The 13,655-nt window shown below is 40.4% G+C and overlaps 1 protein-coding gene and 1 long non-coding RNA gene across 12 annotated transcripts in view; one reads left to right on the top strand and one right to left on the bottom strand.

The window, feature by feature from the left end:
• Positions 1 to 13,655, top strand: part of TRPM3 (transient receptor potential cation channel subfamily M member 3) — a 512,968-nt gene that overhangs the window by 352,152 nt on the left and 147,161 nt on the right. For all 11 annotated transcript variants that reach the window (XM_054689399.1, XM_054689395.1, XM_054689398.1 and 8 more), the window contains one exon: positions 2,843 to 2,966. In XM_054689399.1, coding sequence (XP_054545374.1) covers positions 2,843 to 2,966 — 124 coding nt within the window. The remainder of the gene's footprint in view (positions 1 to 2,842; positions 2,967 to 13,655) is intronic.
• The window catches only part of LOC129144889 (uncharacterized), a 90,689-nt gene that overhangs the window by 64,610 nt on the left and 12,424 nt on the right, over positions 1 to 13,655 (bottom strand). The window contains exon 5 of the long non-coding RNA XR_008549690.1: positions 13,428 to 13,528. This is a non-coding gene — a long non-coding RNA (uncharacterized LOC129144889). The remainder of the gene's footprint in view (positions 1 to 13,427; positions 13,529 to 13,655) is intronic.

The raw sequence follows: 13,655 nt of genomic DNA, 5'->3' as shown, positions 1-13,655 counted from the left end.
AAAATATCACAATTAGATTTTTTTAATCATTTGTGCTGTGAAGGGAAAAAATGGGAAGACCTGAACAGTCATTTCCAGAATGTAAGATTCAAAAAAATCCTAAGGAATATGGCCACAAAATAAGGAAGGATCCTGGGAGAAGATAGAGGAAGACTTTATGCCACATAGAGGACATTCCACACCAATTCTACTCTACTATTCCACGGTTCTTGTTGATAAAGTATTTAGCCAAAGCCAAAGCTTTAGTCAGTTACAAAACTGGGCTAAAAAACTAAGATTTTCAGTGTCTTTCAGCTTCCTTAGTCACTGAGGTCCACAACCAGCTAAGTGGCACATAATTTCTCAGCTTTTACCAAGGGACAGACTGGATACAAGTAACAGATTCTTCAAATATTTAATGACCTCAGGGAATTGGGGTTTCAGTACAGATGGCTAACGATGGGAAAAAATTTTTTTAGTTATTATCAAAATTAAACACCTGCAGACAAATGATTGGATCTACCAAGTGGCCAATCAGGAAAATCTCTCTGTTGTTAATCATGTACAACATTTATGTTCACTTGATATTGAAGAACACTCTAGACCCACCCACATGGATTACCTGTCAAATAGACATGTGCTCATGTCTTAACTCTTTTATGAAAATTAATGGGCAACACATATGTAATCATATCACTCTTCAAATTAAAGCCTTCAATGACTTCTCATTGCCTGGGAGATAAAATCTAAAATCTCTAACATGATCTCCAAAATCCCTCATGATCTCTTCCCTGCTCACCTTTCTGTAACCCCATCTTGTTCCACTCTTCCTTTTGCTCTCTAAGCTCCAGCCATCCTGACCTTCTTTTATTTCCTCCAGACTTGGCATGCTCATGCCGTTTTGTCTGCCAAGAATGTGCTTACCCAGCCCCACCAGCTCCCAACCTTGCTAATGTTCATTCATTCTTCAAGTGTCAGATAAACAGCACTTCTTCAGAAGAGTCTTTTCTGAAGCCACTTTTTGTATGATATTCATCTGTCTATATGATATTCAAGCTTCTTTACTAATTGACCGTCAAGTCAACGATGAATGCCAGTTCATGTCTTTCTACCCACTGGTGTGTAAGCTCACTGAAAGTTGGGAGGGCATATCTCAGCTATTCCTGTATCCCTGGAATGTGCCACAGTGTCTGGCACTAAATAGACATCACTAAGCGATGGTGGAATGATTGGTTTCAGACTGGTCCACGCTAGGGCCATAGCATCCTCCAGAATAACTTAGTAATCTTGAGAGAGAATCTGGTATCATTTTTCAATGTGATGTGGATCATGTTCTTTTTCTTAAAGTGTATCTTTGTGATACAAACCTTCTAGCAAGAAGGGAGGGAGAAAGGGTCATCCAATCCTTGATGTGGCTGAGCGACTTTCTAGCATCCTTGGGAAAATTCTGTCATGGGGAATGTACCCTCCTCTCCTCAAAACAGAGCCACCCTTATATCCATACTAGTGGGTTCAAATGAATCTTCACACCACCCTGGGACACAATAGGCCACAAACAAGAAGGCATTCTTGTGTCTCCCATCTTGCTTTCTTTTAAGCAACAAAATTTGTTATGTTTTTGAGTTAAAAGAAATTTCATTTCTTTCCTGCCCAAGTCCCCATGGTGACGAGAGGCAGTGGTGTAGTGCACCTGGTGAAATAAGAGGCACATGGGGTCATGGAAACAGTACTGGACAAAGAATCAGAAGCGGTAGTTCTAGCTCTGGCTCTGCAACCTACTTGCTGAGTAATCTTAAGTGGATGATTTTCTGGCCAAGGCAGCCTTCCCTTATAAATTGTACAAATCTCGTGCCAAAGGGGAGGCTATAAGCACCAAATGAAATAATCATTTTGTTTTACTATTGTATATAAGAGTTCCCGTGGTACTTCAATTTTGAAACTAAAATACAAATTTTAGTGATTTTGCCGCTGGTCCTGCGGAGCAGTTTTATCTTAATTTTGTACAGCATTCATAAAGTGAATTTTTGTTCTCCATGCGATGGCTAGTAGAGATAGCCTAGTTCTAAGTCAGATGATGAGGTTGGCCCACTTTCAAGAGATAATTGAGCCCGGATTGGATATGATATATTTTCCTTGCTTTTCTTCAGTCCTCTATAGTATGAAAACTAATAAAAGAGTCAATATGATACTTCCTTTTAGGTCAGACATCAGTTGACTATTACACAGCAAAAGTTGACATAAAAATAATGACCCAAGTCAGAAGCCACATAAGCTACCACCCACATGGAATAATTTTTGAGGAAATATATGTTCTGTCCCATGCAACTGAGGCTCAAAAATTCATTACAGAGATAAACCTTTGTTTTCCTAACTAGACTGAAAATTTGAGTTTGAAATATATTTTGATGGTAAATAATGTAGTAAATTCTTACCAAGAGGCAAAAGCTGAATTGAAGATGCCAAGGAAGAGGGCATTAGACACAGGCCATGTGAAAGAAAGGAAGAGAGACAGAAGAGAGACCAAAAAAGAACTAAATCGATCTTCTTGCCTTGCACTTGGATGCTGAGACATTTAAAAAAGATTTTTAAATGCATATTTTTTCATTTTCACAGTAAAAATAAGTTTTTGAGAAAAATGCAGTAAGAAATAACTCCTATCTACAGTAAATCATCAAATGCCTTGCTTAGCAATTTTTATTGTGGTAACATTAATTTCTAATACTGTATGTGATTCAAAGCCACAGAATCACCTCCTCAGATGTCACCACACCCTAATTCTTTCGTGTGTTCTGTAATATTTCTCAGAAATCTGTGCTGAATAGGAGCTGGATTGATCTGTTCGTGACCTTGTTTTTCATTGCAGACTTATAAATGAGTCTTTGAGGGACCAGCTGTTAGTGACCATCCAGAAAACCTTCACATACACTCGCACCCAAGCTCAGCATCTGTTCATCATCCTCATGGAGTGCATGAAGAAGAAGGAACTGGTATGTAACCATCTTTCCCATAATGGCAGAGCCCTCTCCACATTCCCTCTGTCTCCATAAACCTTTTCTTGAATCCTGCACCAAATGTTTATTCTTCCTGGCCAACCATCCTCAAGCTCCACTGGCTCCCATAGTTTCCTCTTCCCAGGAGCTAAGACACTGCTTTTTCTGCCCGGATTTAATGAAGTGTTTGCAGTAGGATTTTAGCATCATTTCCTTTTGAAAATCACCCTAGGCTTCTGATGGCCTCAAATGAGAGAAAATAGGTTTCCTTCTAGAAGATGTTTCAGTTGATCCTCTCTTAGCATCTTTGCATGTGAATAATCACTTATGCTTATTGTCAGAGAGCTTGGTGACACAGGCTACAAGCTAACAGGGTAATTTGTACAGTCACAAAATGGAGAAAGGTATGCAAAGAATGCTGGAAACTTCTGCAGTTTCTGAAGTGTTCTCCAATACCTATTGAAAGCTTTCTTACATTTGGGAAAAGTGTCTTATTAACATAGTATAATGAAAGACCCTCTGTGAGGGTGAACAAAATCACATAAGCTAACATCTAATGTGCATTTTCTTTGTGTAGGGCTGGCTGTTAAATCTTTACCTCTATTAACTTACGTGAGCTTTGCAACTATTCTGAGGAGAGAGATGACAATCACTATACTTGCCTTACAGATGAAGAAACTCAAACTCACATGGATTAGTAAATCAAAGACTAGGACTTAAAACCAGTGGTGTTTAGTCTCTGTGGCATTTAATTTTTATTCAGAAATTGTCTTATTGAAGTGAAGGTAGTGAGTCATCCCTCACTCCTCAACCCCCAGCAGCTTCCTGGCAGACACCAGCAAGCAAAGACTATTCTCAAAGGTCATTTGAGCCCAGTTGCCAACAGAGGAAGCAGAGTTTAAACCTGCACAGTGGCCACAATTAGGTTTTCATTGGTCTCAAAAGGCAGGACTAGCATCATCTTGTTCATAATGGTGTTTCCGATGCCTCGCACAGGGGCTGGGACACACAAGGGCTCACTGAAACTGCAGGGCGGGGGGTGGGGGGGAGGCAATTTCTGAGTTTGAGAATTCAAACATTTAGGAAAAAAGAACATGATTGAAGCAAGACCCATATCCAGAAAGAGGGGACTTTTGGGAGAAACCTTATAGCAGCTTCTAGGTTTAGGGTGAGAAGAGTAGAGGGAAGGAGAATGGGATCCCCCCTCTAACCCTTAAGTACCCGCAGCTCTAAGTACACAGCTGACTGCCCTGGACAGAGAAGCCTAGAGGGAGTTCACAGTGAGGACTGCTGGGTCCCAGGAGAGCCTCTGTCCATCATGCCAGTGCCACTGCCTCCTCCCATCTGGGATGTGGTTATATCTTGACTTTTCAGCTCATAAGTCAGGGAGGCGCGTGACTCCTGACCCCTGACTCATTTGTACAACAAAATGAGAATTAATGGTTTTCGAATGCTAAGGCCAATGATGACTATGCAAGTTTACCAGAACTATACATTTCAGCAGTCCTGCAAATTTCCTAGAAAGGCAGTTAGGCTTAAAATCCTAGGAAACAGTTGGAAGTTATAAAACCAAATGAGGCTGAATATACTGATCTGGGTCATTCAAAGACTGTTTCCAGAGATTCTGCCTAATTGTGGTGCTTCTTAATTATGACTCCTGCTGAAAAGGTCAACTGCATTTTAACATGAGAAATACCTCATGATAGGAAATATGAAATATGACTAGCTGTAGGCTAGAGGAATGTGATCTTAATAAGTCGCCCTCATCTCTACATCTGGGCAGGAATAAGCTAGAATTTTCTAAATCATAAATGTAATTGAAGTAATTTCTTTCTAAAAAAAGATTTATTTATGCATACAAGAACTGGGGTACAGGCCAGAGGTGTGGGGGAGGTGGGAAGGGGCAAGAGGATTCATCAGAGACAGTGGGGAACAGAACAGGTGGATCTACTGAAATACACTGCTGAGGGGAGCAGCGGGTGAGACAGGAGAGGTCTGCTGCACCATGTGGGTTACCTCATGCTGTGCTGTAGTGTCTGCGGTAAGCTTCATAATGCTGACACTTAACCCCTTGTGCCACCAAGGAGGCCCACTAATTTCTATTTTTGACAGTATTACACACTTTATAAAGTAGGCATAAGTTTTCTCATTTCAGAGGCAGTGCAGAACGCTACAATGTGCACAGCAGGGAACAGAGGTCAGGCTGCAGAGCCCAAGTCACTTCTCAGCTTGCTGACAGACAAAGCAGTACAGTAAAGGGGGGCGGGTTTCCTCTACTTTTATATCCTTCAGCTTATTTTTGATTCCCTTTACAAATGATATGGGGCATAATATTCTGAGTTCGATTTAACATTTCCCAAGTTCTGCTAAGGGATTTGGTTCTAGAGCTTAGCTGACACCTTTCTCATCCCAACATCTTCTGTAATAAAGAACTGCATTTTTACCTTGTGAGACCAGGGTCTGTGGGCCATTGGCCTAACATATATCTTGAAAGGGCCTTTTGTACAAGTACTTTCTACTGTTCTCATATCATTCTAGAAGAAATTTTCTTGCCCCCTACTTATTTCCCTGCCTGGATCAAAGCAACATCTTAAAACCTGTTACCTTCTGAGACAAAATATTCCCCTAGATAATAAGTTGTCAGCTCAGTCCATCATTGTTATTGAGAAAAAAATGAATTAAAGAGATAAAAACTGTCCATACCAGCACATTCATTTGGGGGCCAGTGTCCTTCTTGATACCCCATCACCAAGGAGTGTTGGGTAGCAAAGCAATGTGAGCCTCGTGGCATGAGTGGCTCTAAGCGAGTCAGCTGCAGGAGGGCACTGCCCACTCCTCCCTCACCACCTTCCATTTGCACACCACTGGCTCCTCTAGCTTGCTCTCCACTCCCAGCCACGGACCTCATAGTGGCCACGGAGGCTCACTTTGTTGCCACTACCCAGCCACACCTTGGAATCAAGTCTCCTTTCAAAATGGCACTGCTATAAAATAACAGACTTTAAAATTCACTCTGCCCTTCAAACACAGCTACCTTGCAGCCTCGCCTCATCACCATTTCATTCATTTCCAATTTGAATGCTAAACTCCAAAATTCACTAGCCTGAGATCAAACTCCTGGGGTAATCTACATGGAAGCATATTTTAAAGTGTCATTTTCTTTGACCTGTGCCTAGCTGTAAGTCCAAGCCACCTATGCTATGCTGTCCTCACCTGTTCCCCTCACCTCTCTATTCCCAAGCAGGTGTGCCTACATCTCTATACCACTCACAATGCCGAATCATTCCATGCTAATTCAGTTAGGTTTTTTATTTATCTTAGTCAACAGCCTCTCCTTTTCCTTCCAATCTTTGTTCTAAAACTTTTACACATTTGTCTCCTGACTACTTCTTAGGGGCTTTAGCATTGCACTTTATACTCTATGGTCTAGTAATCTGAGCTTCCTTCCTACTTTCCAAAAGCTGGTTCTTATTTGTAGTAATAATTCTAAAATGTAGATGTAAACGTTGCAACTAGACAACTAAGTATATGTATATAGTCCATCAATTCAGAAGAGTCAGAAATGACAATTAAATGAGTTTTCTTTAAACCTCATCAACCACGATGCTTCCATGTCCACACACACAAAAGAGGCAGTCTGGGGAGAGTTTGAGGGAATCTGTGTTCTCCCTTTATTTGGAAGATGGACACAATCTGAGATGCTAAACTTAAGGGACGGGTCACTTATGTCCTAGCAGCTGAAGCTGTAGCCTCATTACCACATCCTTATTGAGGACTCCTTAAGGCAAGAGAAAGCCAAGAATATAAGAAATGTATTCATGGAGCCTCAGTTTCTTATTTATAAAGGTTGTAGCACTAACTTCAGATGTTTACTGTGAGGACTAGACAATTGCATGGAAATATTTTGTAGAGTCTAAGAAAATGTTTAATTGTAAGGGATATCATGGGGGGAGAATGTGCTCATGGAATAAATGGAAGCAAAGGTATTAGGTGATCAGATAGGATGGAGTCTTTTCCATCCAAAGGCTACTTCTCTGTAGTCTTTGATCCTGGAACCTCTTGTTTTCTCTTCAAAGTTTCTTTCCTAAGGGTTCTATGATCGTACACTCACTAGATTCTCTATTTTCTTGCTGTTTCTCTTATAGTTCAGCTTTTCATTGTTATTTCTCTTCCTTCTCTGCACTCTATAAACAAACATTTACCAAAGATCACTTCTTGTTGCTTACCCCTTTCATTCACTATTCTGACTTCAGTGGTCATTTTGGAACAACTCCCAAATTCACCATCTTCCTCCAGGCCCCTGCATTTCCAGATCCCACTCTCATACCCTTACCCTCATTACCAACCTGGTCTCCCCTAGTCCAATAGGCCCCAACAATCCATCTTACATGCTATATAGATTGACAAACTTTTCTGTGAAGATGAAGATAATAAATATTTTAGGTTTCATATGCTGCCTGTAGTCTCTGCCACATTTTTTCTCTTTGCTTGTTTGGTTTAAACAATTCTTTAAGACATAAAAGCCATTCGCAGATTACTGGCCATAGAAAAACAGACCATGAACAAAGTATAACCCATAAGCGATGGTCCCAGATATACAGTAATTCAAGATACTATTTGCTTAAGCACAGACCCAACTCCATCACACACTTGAATGTAAAATATGTTTTGCCTACTGTGCTGGTCTTATTTTCCTGGACCCCTCATGTGAACCAAACTGATCTCCTTGCAGGCATTTTGAATTTCCTGCTTCCTGTGTTTGTTCAAGCTTAGAGCACTATCTTTAACCATAACCAATTGCCAAGCACACATACGTACACAGGTATGCATGTGCATGGGTGCCTGCCCACCCATGTGGACACACAGAACACACTTCACCCCTTACTTTGTAACTCTTGTGGTACTAATCATTTACACCTTAAGTTATCACGTGCACTGCTAACTTCTCAAGTAAGCTTTTTTAAAAATAGATTTATGCATACATACAAGAACTGGGGTACAGGACAGAGGTGCAGGGGTGAGAGGATCCACCAGAGACAGAGTGAGGAACAGAGCAGGCGGACTGACTGAAATACACCACTTAGAGGAGCAGCAGGTGAGACCAGAGAGGGCTGCTGCACCATGTGGGTAGCTCCCTGGCCGGGAGGGATCAAACTCATGCTGCAGAGGCTGTGGATAGCTTCACAGTGCTATGCTTAACCCCTTGTGCCACCAGGGAGGCCCCCAAGTAAGCTCCAAGAACAGAATCTGTGTGTCTTGATTCATTATTCTGTTTCTGCTGTGCTCACTCACCCTTAACTGTGATTATTATCATGGTATATACATAGAAGACACTTAATAAATCTTTGCTTAATGGATGAGTGAACAAATGAATTCTGATGAATACACATTAGTGGGGAGAGATACATATTCAGTATCCATAAATTGTCTTAAAATATCCACTAACACAGTGGCACATCTCCTTAGGGAGTCATAGATTTAGTTTATGGACTTAGATTTTATTCAGATCCATCTGCTTAAGTTGCTAGACTTCTGGGATGTGTTTCAATATGGTAGTTATGAGGAAAAAGCTCCAGAAGCAGATGAACCTGGATTCCAATTCTGGCTTCATCAATCAAGTGACCTAACCTCCATGATGCCCCAGGACCCGCAATTTTAAAAGAATGAGAATAACATACATGAATTCTAGCACCTTCCTTACAATGGGGCTTCCTCCCACCTGTCTATATTATATATTGATTCTCCTTTCTAAACCATAATGAGACATACCACGACACCTCCAGACACAGAGTGGAGGGTTTCTAGCCCAAGAGTTTTATGTGCCCTATATCCATGCCATACCATGCGCCCTCTCAAGGTACAGATATTACTCACATGGCTTCCTGCCCTCTTTTTTAAAAAAAAGATTTATTTGGGGCCTCCCTGGTGGCACAAGGGGTTAAGATGCAACCTATGAAGCTGTCCGCAGCCACTGCAGCATGAGTTCGATCCCTGGCCAGCCAGGGAGCAACCCACATGGCCAGCAGACCTCTCCCAACTCACCTGCTGCTCCCCTCAGCAGTGTACTTCGGTCAATCTGCCTGTTCTGTTCCCCACTCTGTGTCTGGTGAATCCTCTCACCCCTCCCACCCACCCACCCCCCTCCCGCATCTCTGGCCTGTACCCCAGCTCTTGTATGCATAAATCTTTAAAAAAATTATTTATGCAAACAAGAACTGGGGTACAGGCCAGAGGTGCAGAGGAGGGGGTGAGAAGATTCACCAGAAACAGAGTGGGGAGCAGAATAGGCAGATATACTGAAATACACTGTTGAGGGGAGCAGTAGACAAGACAGGAGAGTAGAGGCAAGAGGGACATATGCAGCCTGCTAGGTGCCTTCCCTGCTTAACGTCAGTGACCAGACAAGCACTGTAGACCACCTATGGTCATGAGGGAAAGAAACCGCCTAGAGCCAAAAAGGGGATTTTTAGGGGAAATGACTAAAATTTATAAAGGGTCAAATTTAGAAAATGGTTCCATCCAACACAATGTTTGGGAACAAGTAAAAATGCTCTTTGAGACAGATGCTGAATTGTGTCTAAGCTCCTTTCAGGTTTATTTGACTATCCCTTTAACATAAGTCCAAATGTTTTAAGAAACATAACACACAGAAATTACCAGTTAATTTTTGGAAATTCTGGTTTAAGGTTGAGGCAAGCTTTAGAGTCAGTTTCCCTGGCTTCCCACGTGAGCTGTGCCATCTAATATACAACACTGAGCAAGCTAATCTCTAGATGCCTTTGTTTTCTCCTCCATAAAACTTAATTAATGATAGCATTTATATTATGGGGTTAATTATAAGGATTAAGTGAGGTAATACAAGCAGAGAACATACAAAGCACTCAAATTCTTTTATGGTAACAAGGATGATGGTGATAATTATGGTGTGTATTTAGCACCTTATACTTGACAAACATCATCTTTATGTCATATTTGCTACTACAATCAATCATACTAAATAAAGATTGCTGTTAATGTAGTATTAATATATGCATCGTCGAGAGGGAAACTGAGAATCAAAGACAAGTCACAGACCAAAGGTCATGTAGTTAGCTCAGGGCAACTCTAAGACTTGAGTCAAGAACATCTTTCTATATGTGCTGTGCTCTTCACACCATATTTTAACTGATTCCAAACTGTAAGTACTGCGTATGGCCAAGTTAAAAATGACTTTAAATGTAGGAGCCCATTTTCTCTCTCATTCCTACAATTACCTGAACAACTATTTATTAGACAGATTCCTGGAGAGAAAATACAGTTGGTTGTGTTCCTGGAATGCTCTCTGCCCCTATGTAGCAGCCATTAGATTCCCACAAGGAAAATGTAAACACAATATCTAGGTCACTTGATATGTCTCAGTCAGGGCAAATTCAAATTATCCTTTCCAAGCACAATATTTTAATCAGACTAACTAGAAGTCCCAAATAGGAAATTAGCTAACCCTCTGTTCTTCTCACAAAACATTCACTGAAATAAAAAAGGAATTTGATGGACATGTCATTTACACAATTCCTTACCAAGACAATGAATAAGAACAACTCCTTTCATCTTATGATGTATCATGTATGGTGACACCTTATAATGGACAATGTTCTATTTTGCTCCTTGTGTCATTCAAACAACACCAAAAAATGTGACAACTATCTATTTTTCAGTTAACCATTAATTTATTCAAATTGGTGGAAACTACAAAAAATCTACCGAAAATGACCATTTGATTTTCAACTCCACTATCCAGGCCTCAGATTCTCTCAACACATAGAATTTTAATGTCTCGCCTTTTTTAGCCATTTTCATTTTAAAAATAATCAGTAAAGTAAAGGCAATGAAAAACACATAAATTCCTCTTTTACTGAGAAAAATAGGAATAAAGTAAATACAAGTAAAACAGTACACAAAAATAATCATGCCCTTGCATTGTTTTATTCACTCGAGGAGCCCACTTACTAAATAACTTCCATGACAACTGCTTTGAGTTCCAACGCCAGGAAGGTATTCCACAGACTGGAGTGATTCATAGGTTGCTCATCTGGCCTCCACTCTGAAGTCCTACTTGACCTCCCACGCCCAGGATCCCACCAACCCACCATCAGTCACTGTTTGGTCTCAGTAATTCTCTCCATTCCAACACATGACCACAGATCTTAAAACATCACCTCCCACTCAATCAGAAACCCATATGGCTCACATTAGCCTTTCCCAAAGTGAGGAACGCTGATGCCTAGGTGCGCATTTGAGGTTGAAGCAAATCAACATTTTATTTGCATATGTATTAGACATAATTATATTAAAACATAAAAGCATGGACATTGAGCCTAAATAAAAATTTGTAAAGAGGTATCAAATTTTAAAGAGGTATCAACGTGAAGAGAAAGGTTTAATTTTAGCATAGGTTTATAGATACGGCAAAAACATGAAGATGTACAAGTAGGCTGAACACACTGGCTGCAGGATTAAGTCTTAGTTCCCTAGCCTAGCATTCAAGACCCTCCATGATCCAGCTTTCCATCCATTCTTTACCCCTATCCTACAGACTATTCTCAAATGGCAATTTTTCCATTCCAAATAAAAATACATGAGCCAGTGTTTCCCTCAATTCAGTAGAGGAAGATTCTTAGCCTAGTGTTCAAGATCAACAAGTCTTTAGGGAGCTTGACAAATCTGAAAATATATGCAAGATTTTGTGCATATAAGCATATTATGGGAAGAATGCAATGAAATCTCAGATTCTTCAAGGTATAAATTACTCCAAAGTAGTTAAGAAGCACTATATTACAGACCCTTTTCACGGTATCAAATAAGTTAGCATCACCATAGCTATCAGCAGTGCCTTAGAGTCCTTCTAGACCCTAGATAGCACATGAATAAACATTTAACCTCTGAGCAGTTTTTAAGTGAATGAGCCACCATGTTTTTCATTAACAATTTTTATACAAATAATCTCTTCCAGAATAAACAGTCAATCATGCAGTTCAGGAAGTCATCAGCTTATAATGAGCTATGAGCCAAGGATCTACTTACAATCCACAATCCATTTGCTCATACTGCAATGTGAATAGTTAGCAATTCTCTAGTTTGCTCTAACGAGACTGAGAACAAGAAATCAAGAAATGAAGGAAAGAAATCTCTTTCTTTGGGACCAGATTGCTATGATTTGGTAGGTTTTCCAAATCACAGATCTTCAGTCTGAAGATCACTTCTCCAAAATAGTCATGTTACCCAGATTCTGATTCCCAAATTTACTCAAACCTCTGTCTCATTGTTAAACCATAGCACAGGATGTTTGCAGGAATAATAAATGAGCAAGAGCTAGAGAGATTGACCCTAGACAATATTTTACTACCTGTTCCCTCCTTTTCTGTGCACTACTTTGTCCAGGGCAGCCCAAAACCCTCTTTGGAAACCCTACCAGGGTCACCCATGTCCCACCTCCTACAATTCCACTTCCTCATGCAGAGCCCACCTGGGAATCCTGAGGCCAGCACCGTTGTTTTTACACTCGTGTATGGGGTTGATAGCTTTTTGACCTGTTACCTACTTGAATGTTCAATAAAGGACACATATTGAACCAATGGAATTGTTGATTAGGAGATGTTAAGACAGGTGGGCAGAGTGCAGAAGGGGTGAGTGAGCTGCCACAGGGTTCAATGCATCTTCTTTGAAAATCTCCTTCCAATGCTAACACTTCCTAGAGGATCTTCATGATGGGTATAGCAAGGAGAAAGAATGCTGAACATAGAAGACACTGGCCCACCTTTTCTCTATTTTAAAATCTTATTTCTCCAACCCTTTCCCAGTAGTACGTCATTAGACTTAAGGTATCAGGACTCAGTCTGAAGATCACTTCTCCAAAATAGTCATGTTACCCAGACTCTGATTCCACAAATTTACCCAAACCTCTGTCTCATTGCTAAACCATAGCACAGGGAGTTTGCAGGAATAATAAATGGGAAGGAGCTACAGAGTTTATATGCATAGATTATTTGTAAACCAGGTGTCTGAAAACCAGATACTTTCTGCTTTATCTTCCATATTAATCAATGTATATGAAATACCTCCTATCAGTTGAACTCATTCATCCATTTCCTTCTATATTAGTATTTATGTTTCTTCTTGTTAGATGAGACACTCAGTAAATGAATTCTGCTTCCCCCCATCCCATCCCATCTACCATTATCTGAAAATAGTGTTCCAGGAAACCTTTCGTAAGCTGAAGTGGCATACAGCAAAGAAGCAATTACCATTAAATTATGTGGAAAATGTTTTGCACATTCTCAGACTCAAACAGCCTACCAAATTATACCAAATAACACATAAAATCCAAAATAACATTAACATATAGTAAAAGTAGGAATAATATGATAAATACACAGCCTGTACAACATAGAAATATTATATGTACAGTGTAATTTCACTTACTAGAATGGAAGGCAGCAAGCACACTGGAGAGAAGTGGTGATGATGGTGTTAGGCCGGGTCATCAGAGGTTGGGGTGGTGGGAGGTACAGTAGACTGGGGGGCTAGAAAAGAGAGGAGGAGCGTCATCTGTTAACATCATATCATCATCTAAATCCATGGGCAGGCAGCTCACTGGCATCTACATCTTCTCTGTCTTCCTCTATGTCAAAGGTCAAGGTTTGTCCTCTG

The sequence above is a fragment of the Talpa occidentalis genome, unplaced genomic scaffold (assembly GCF_014898055.3).
Source record: "Talpa occidentalis isolate TD23 unplaced genomic scaffold, MPIMG_talOcc4v2.1 talOcc4.7, whole genome shotgun sequence".
Lineage (NCBI taxonomy): Eukaryota > Metazoa > Chordata > Mammalia > Eulipotyphla > Talpidae > Talpa > Talpa occidentalis.
The sequence above is the reverse complement of the archived record's forward strand: the minus strand, read 5'-3'. Positions and strand labels throughout refer to the sequence as shown.